We start from the raw sequence: 7,443 nt of genomic DNA, 5'->3' as shown, positions 1-7,443 counted from the left end.
GGGGGGGGGGGGGTGCTTCTATTTCCAACCATACACTGCCAAACAAACATCAGCTTCGGCGAGCGACAGAGCAGAAACGAAGGAATTACCGAAAGTTTGAAGCCTCTATTTCCGTATCATCGCTTAAGTCAAGTCCGAATTGACTTATTGATCATGACTTCCAAAAAAGGCAACTCTAAGCATCACTTGTGCCAGAGCGTGGTGTGGGGAAGTGAGGAGAGCATCAACACGGGCTCTCTCAAACGAGCAATATTAAGCGTCCAGAGCAGCTGATGAGCGGGTAGCAAAGTCGACGAGGGTTACTGTGACTCAGATGGTCCTCTTTCTTGTCTTGCAAAGCTACTCACTTGTCATTCACCGTATTCTATCATATTCTCGTACCTCACTTGACAGTGATACATCCCACGATGTGTTCCCTTGCAGCCTCTCAACCGCTAACAAACAGCTCAAATCCCACAACCCAGGAATACAAGATCAACAATTCTCTCGACCATGCTCAGACCCTCCAGGCTCCTCTACCGAACCCCTCTCTGCAGGTAACGGCCGACCACAGTTTGAAAAGAGTCGATGCACCAGTATATGCACCTCAGGCTGACGAGGTTCTTCTTCACATCAAGGCCACTGGTATCTGCGGGTAAGCCATTGAACAAGTTTTCGGTTTTTGCAGAGGCTAATAACTGGGTAGTTCAGATGTACATTTTTGGAAAACAGGACGTATTGGATCTCTTGTTTTCGAGGGCGATTGTATCATTGGGCACGAGGCGGCTGGCGTAGTGATACGAGTTGGCGAGGGTGTTGACAACTTCAAGCCTGGTGAGTATGACACCTACATAGGACCATGGAAACTTCAAATACTCATGCGAGTTTATAGGCGATCGGGTGGCTGTTGAGCCTGGCGTTCCTTGTGGACATTGTTTCCTCTGCAAGGATGGTCGATACAACCTCTGTGAAGATGTCCAGTTCTCGGGTGTCTACCCTTATGCTGGAACTCTACAGCGATACAAAGTCCATCCTTCCAAGTGGCTCCATAAGTACAAACCCGTTCCTTTCTGGCATTCTGCAACACAAGGAAACTGACGTGTGTAGGCTTCCTGACAATGTGTCCTTCGCTGAAGGCGCCCTTCTGGAGCCCTTGAGCGTTGTCCTACACGGCATCAACTCAGCCCCCATCACCCTCGGAACACCCGTCGTTATCTGTGGCGCTGGCCCTATAGGTCTTCTCGCTCTCGCTTCTGCACGAGCATCGGGTGCTCATCCACTTGTCATCACTGACGTGGAGCCCAAGCGATTGGCGTTTGCTAAAGAGATGGTCCCTACTGTGAAAACCTACCAAGTCGACACTACCAAGAGCAACGAGGAGAATGGTAAAAATGTGAGGAGTTTGTTTGGCGAGACGGAGTATGTTCAGCCTCGAGTTGTTTTCGAATGCACGGGCATTGAGAGCAGTGTTTGTTCGGCTGCTTTCATGGTGCGTCGTGGAGGTGTTCTCATGGTTGTCGGTGTGGGCAGATCCATTATGAACAACCTACCCTTTATGCACTTGTCACTTGCTGAGGTATGTGTTTGGTCTCCTGGAACTATGCTGTACTAATTAGAGCTTTCAGATTCAAATTCGATTCATCAACCGATACAAAGACACGTGGCCTGCGGGTATTGCGTGCCTTGAAGGAGGCCTTGTTGATGCGAAGAAGCTTGTAACACATGTCTTTCCTTTGGAGCAGGCACTTGAAGGCTTGACTTTATCATCAGACCCCAAAAATGGTTGCATCAAGGTCCAAATTGTTGATGATACAGAGACTGCATTCTTCTAAGAGAAACCTTGAATAAAATTTGGACATAAATACATCGATTCCTTGTCGTGTGACTGCCCTACCCTGCGGAACCTTGACGGTTACTCCCGTCCCATGATACAGGGGATGTGTTGGTGGAGATCGATCTCCATAGCAGTTGCATCAGCGGTTGAGGCGCTAAAACAGTTTCACTTGCTGTCCAGTACCATAACCGACTCCATGGCACCCTCAGAAAGTTACTCGCGGAATATCTCGAGGTTAAAAAACGTACCTGCTTTGTGATCTACCGTCCATCGACTCGAGTGGAAAACACCAAAAGCCATACGCGCCAAACCCAAGAATTTTCGCTTATTCTTCCGCCTTGGCTTCCATCTCTATCGTTATGGATGCTACGCCTAGCCCACTAAGCCTCAATGATCCCAGTCAGAAGTTGGTGTGATGACGTCGCATTCTTCATCTCCAGGGGGCCATCTGACCTGGCATAGCAGGCGTCCATCGATTCTATGGGTGTCGAGATGGAGGAAAAGGGCTGAGCACTCTATAAAGAGTAAGATCTGAGCTTGGCTCAAAGGCAGAAGCCTTGCCGCATAGATATTATATATTTACTGTTTGCTCTTTCCATCACGCGACGATAGACGTCAGTTGTTTGTTTCAACTCGACTCCTCGAATTTTACCGACATCGCCAACCCTACATATTCTCTCGCATCCGTACTTCTCTCACAAATGACAGCATACTGAGTATCCACCGACCCTGCTTCTCGTCGTTACCATGGGTGCAACTCAATACTATCGCTCTCAGATAGGCGAGGAGTCTGTGATCGACTACTCTCACACAGATCCTCCCTTGAAACTTCTCGCCAAAGATATATACTACTTCTTCATCTACGTATGGGCTCTCCCTTGGGTGGTATGGCCTGTATATCCTTGCAAGTCCAAGGAATTCGACGAGCTGCACCCTTCATCCCAAAACATCTTCTGCATCGTTGTGCACTTTATCCTCATCATCCTGCAACTTGGCTTCGTTCTCGCGTTACCCTTTGCTATCATATTGCCAGTATGGATGGCTGGCGCGGGAATTACTGGCTTCATGATCGTGAACTGGCTGCTCTGCAAGCTCCTCAACGGAAAGAAAGAAACCTACAAATCGGAGGAGAGGTATGCCAAGGAACTGCCTGAGCACGCTCATGAGCAGTGGGTTTTCTTGAATGGTGTTGCTGTCGGGTACGTTACATACACTCTTGCAAGAACCTCCTTTACTGACAACTTCCCAGAGAACATTGGATGCAGTCCAATCTGAACCGACTGGCATTGACTTTTGGACGACCCGTCCTAGGTATTCACAATCGAACATCTGGAATAATATTCGACGTCGTGGAATGTCTCATCCAAAGGAACTTTGGTTACGCAACTGGAGATGTCAGAATTTGCTTTAGACTCCTCAAAGACATCCTATACGACCAGAGTAAATCTAAAGTGGTCTTCATCTTACACTCCCAAGGAGGGATCGAGGGCGGACTTGTTCTCGACTGGCTGCTCCAAGAGCTGCCGCAGGATCTCATGTCTAAACTAGAGGTTTACACATTTGGCAACGCGGCCAATCATTTCAACAACCCCCACCGTCACAGATCTTCGGCAACTCTATCTCGCCTCAACCCTCTTTCTGCCATGAGCACATTCTTGACTGAGTCCAGCTTCGATTCTCCTTCCAGCAGCCCCGTGGAAACAAAGCTTGACTCAAACAACAAGACCCGCAACCCTGTCAGAAAGGAATCTTCTGGTGTGTCGACACGATCTGTATCTGCGGCAAAAGACAGGTGCATCAAGCACGTTGAGCACTATGCGAATGGCACAGATTTCGTTGCCATCTGGGGCATCCTCCACTTTGCCACAAACAGAATGGAATCGAGAGAACTCCCACGCTTCCAGGGAAGACTATTTGCGCGAGCGGACGGTCGCTACGGAGGACATCAAATGAACCAACACTACCTCAACGCCATGTTCCCACTTAAACAAGACGCTGATACTGGAGAGTATACTGGTGCCGATGAAGACAACGAGTTCATGGAAGAGGAATTCAAAGTTGGCGAGGAAGGCAGCGCCTCGGCGAACGCAAGAGAAGCATTCGAGATATCATGGGCTGGAACCCAGGGGTTCGGGACTGGAGATGCCTCAACTCCGATTGAAATCCATGGAATCTCTGAGAAACTCAAGAGAGCGACCGAGAACAATGGAATTAGAGTGAAGGACGTGAGTCGTCTATGGAGTTACAGAAACGGCCGAAGTCCTATTGAGTTGCCTTCAATGCTGGTAGATGAGAACGGCGTCGCCAGGACTGCTACTTTATAAACGCAAGGGATACAAAGATTCGGAATTAGATGGTCGAATAAAGAATTGTATAGCATCAGTAGTATGATTATGGCGACTATATATTATCAATCAGTTGAATACCTAGCATAACAAGCTTCTGCTGACTACAACCGTTGGTAGATCGGAAATATGATCTACCTCCTTGAGATCAATGATACCTCAGATTCTAGGTTCACTATTCAGTTGGTTGTCATCCCGAACGGACATAATGCTAATGAGTTGTTATTTCCCTAAACTCCTTTTCTAATCTATCTAGGTAGATATTGGATAGCAGAAAGATTGGCCTTCTTGGTCTTAGGATACAAAAATAAATAGTCTAAGAAGCCTAGTCTAAGTAGCATAAGCTGACCTACCAATTTTATCTCTTATGCTTCTAGCGGCCAACTCTGATATCCTGAGGCACTCAAGGCTGACAGTAGTCAGCAGGGTGACTTTCCATCCCCTCCTGCCTGATATCCTGGTTTTCGGGAGGCAAGGACTCGATTTTGGAGACATGAACAGTCTCAGGGGGCATTTGTTGTCTTGGAGCATAAGCGATATCGTAGAAGTTCCATGGCCCTGTTTGTCTTGGCGGCCAAGCTTGATGACCAAGAGGGACATTGCTGACAGGTGTGACATGATGCCATGTCAGTGGTTCCGTCGCCGCGATAGAGGGAGCTTGGCTAGGCCATGGGGTTGTAGAAGTGTACGGGACTGACATCTCTGACCGGGGAGATGTCGGCTGTGATGCATAGCCTCCGACAGTAGCGAATGGAGGCCAGACACCTGTGTTGCTAGCAAAACTGTTAGGCAATGACGAGGAAAGTGGCCCATCAGTAATCAGAGCACGTTTATGAGACTGTATATATTGCGGATATCCAGGTGATGGCCCAATGCTACTGTTTGAGTTGGTATTGATGGGAAAATTTGCCATCCAATAGCTAAAACCTGGATTTAGAGATGCTTCAGAGTATCTTGCACTGTGGATTCTCGGAACAGCGTTACTCCCGTTTCCATTGTAATCGTATGCCGGTAACATAGCCCCTTGTGCGTACATCTGGGCTGCAAATGGTGACATAATCTCGTTCACTTTTGCTAGAGCCCGATTTCGACCCTCTTCCTCTGCAGCGAGCCACCGTTCTTGAATCAGAAAAGGAGCCCTCTCGATCCATTGCTGCAACGTGATGGCGATGTTGCGGAATCCTGGAGAGTTTATACTTTCGAATTTGCACATGTCGACGTGGTTGGCTTCTATGCCGTAGTAGGTGACACCAGGCAACGGAGGTCCGGCTGAATGTGCATCTACGACGAAGAATCTATTGAACGGTTAGTCTGACTGATCACGAACAGAGATGACGGGGGAGGATCGCATACTTTTTGCCCTTCACATCCGTTTTTTGATTCTCGCGAACCATGTGGACTTCAAAACGCTGATATATGTCCAAGAAGTGGCTGTTGATGTTGACGAGAGTTTCGTTGTCTTTCCTGAGCGTTTTCAGGAGCACCGGCTCCGAGTCGAAGAACCTCCTTGGAATCAAGGCGGCTGCCATAGCCTGAACAATTACGCCCCAGGCTGCTGCGTCCGATCCTACATGTGGGGTGGCCAAAAAGATTAGTCCAAAGGTTGAGATGAAGATTGACTCGAGGTCTTCCAGGTGAGTTTCACGCACGTCATGGGAGTAGAGTAGAGCTCTTTTGACGAGAATACCTCCTAGCGAGTGACATACCCATATGATAGGGTTCTTGGATGTCCCTTGGCTTCTTCTGTGAAGCATGAGGTTCGTGACGAGATCCTCCGCGTGCTGATTTATGAAGTGATTGCTGGTTGTTCGGTCGTTCCCTTTGGAGTACACATCTGCATTGTATCCGTAGATCAGGATGTTTGCGTGTGTGCCCTTGAGTGCAGCCGGTAGGAGATCCAGCGGCCAGAACGTCCCGTCCTTGGCGGTCCATGTAATGTCTGGCTCTGAGTTGAGTCCGTGAACAAAGACAATGTCGGCCTTGGCTTCTGGATGTGTGTAGACCGCCGTTATCTCGTAGCGGCTTATCTCGCGGTTTTCGGATCCCTGTCTTACTATTAGCTATTGTTTCTTTGGATAGGGGACTTGAGGTATCAGAAAAGTTGGCCTCTCAAGGCATAAGAGACGAAATCAGCAAGCCGGTTTATGCCATTTAGGCTAGACCTTTAGGTTACTTATTTTCGTACTCTAAAGATTAGATCATAGGCCAACTTTTCTGTTACCGATTTTAGGGGCTGCTTTACGCACCATGATGTGTTGTCGAGTGGCACCCGGTAGTGATGTTGATCTTGCGCTGAATAAGAGGGATAGAGATGAAAGAAAGAAAAGGACATAGAGTGTGCGTGTGCGTGTGAAAGGGGAAGAATGGGTTGGCAAGATCAGGGGGAATGACTGACATATAAATACTGCTTCATCAAGGCTGACACTATAATTACGTGCCCAAGAACAGTCACGATAGCTCGGCGAGGCTGCGGTAAATCTTGCCCTCTTATTGACCGATATATAGAGTACACGTCATATTTCCAGACTTTAATCTGACTGCGTGACTCTTGGGGAAGGAGATATCGATGCTTGCGAAGAACAAATTAGAACGTCACCAGACCATTATGTTTCTGAGCTGTTATCAGACTTTTATAGAGAGAATCTACCAGCTGTAAATGATTTCCGAGTAAATAAAAGGCAATAAAGAGGTGCATCATGTCAATCCCAAAGAGGCAAGAGAATGATGTCTTTGCGATGCCATTATACTGACCCAGACTCCCTTTTATCAAGCTATGTAAGTGCCTGGTAGTGGCTGCGTTTTCGCCTGGCTGAAGGCAACTGGCATGTTATATTCCTTTATAAAGTTTCAAGTTCAGAATTAGATATTACATAACGCGTGGGACTCGTTCCTAACAAACGTGTAATGTAATTCACAGGTGAACTTGAGCCTCACTTTAGACATGAATCCGCAACGCCACCCATTTGAAGCGCGTGACACATGCTTTAATCAACGTTCACGATGATTCCAAACTGTTCTCGTTCGTCGATAACAGCATTCACATTCTCGTGAAGCAGTACAGACTCGGTCTCTGTGCAGCAATGGTTTCACGTGGGTGAGGTGTAGTATCAGAAGTCTCGAAGTGGGACTACTCAGTAACCGCTATACAATAGCCACGATAACTTCAATTCCAGCACATACGACCACACCTATCAGAGAACTCGGGATCCCGTCCGCTCTCCCATAGATAAGCTGGTAAGGGGCGGATTAGTAGTTGGGTCGGTGACGACCAGCGAATCCCCGCTG

General features: G+C 47.9%; 3 protein-coding genes across 3 annotated transcripts, besides 1 other annotated feature; 2 read left to right on the top strand and 1 right to left on the bottom strand.

Moving 5' to 3' along the window:
• Window positions 1–407: 407 nt before the first annotated feature.
• Window positions 408–1,811, top strand: FPSE_11951 (uncharacterized protein; the record flags this gene model as incomplete). Its single annotated transcript, XM_009265068.1, has 5 exons — window positions 408–634; window positions 686–813; window positions 872–1,031; window positions 1,087–1,555; window positions 1,605–1,811. The coding sequence occupies 5 exons, from the start codon at window positions 408–410 to the stop codon at window positions 1,809–1,811; spliced, it is 1,191 nt and encodes a 396-aa protein (XP_009263343.1).
• A 749-nt stretch (window positions 1,812–2,560) lies between these two features.
• FPSE_11952 (uncharacterized protein) lies at window positions 2,561–4,137 on the top strand (the record flags this gene model as incomplete). The annotated part of the gene is made up of 2 exons (XM_009265069.1): window positions 2,561–3,012; window positions 3,063–4,137. 2 exons carry the CDS (start codon window positions 2,561–2,563, stop codon window positions 4,135–4,137), a joined length of 1,527 nt encoding a protein of 508 aa, XP_009263344.1.
• Window positions 4,138–4,561: 424 nt separating this feature from the next.
• Window positions 4,562–6,407, bottom strand: FPSE_11953 (uncharacterized protein; the record flags this gene model as incomplete). Its single annotated transcript, XM_009265070.1, has 3 exons — window positions 4,562–5,453; window positions 5,512–6,203; window positions 6,369–6,407. 3 exons carry the CDS (start codon window positions 6,405–6,407, stop codon window positions 4,562–4,564), a joined length of 1,623 nt encoding a protein of 540 aa, XP_009263345.1.
• Window positions 6,408–7,329: 922 nt separating this feature from the next.
• Window positions 7,330–7,443: a repeat region.

Source organism: Fusarium pseudograminearum, chromosome 4, assembly GCF_000303195.2.
Source record: "Fusarium pseudograminearum CS3096 chromosome 4, whole genome shotgun sequence".
NCBI classification, from domain to species: domain Eukaryota; kingdom Fungi; phylum Ascomycota; class Sordariomycetes; order Hypocreales; family Nectriaceae; genus Fusarium; species Fusarium pseudograminearum.
Note: the sequence above shows the minus strand (reverse complement) of the source record. Positions and strands in the feature narration are given on the sequence as shown.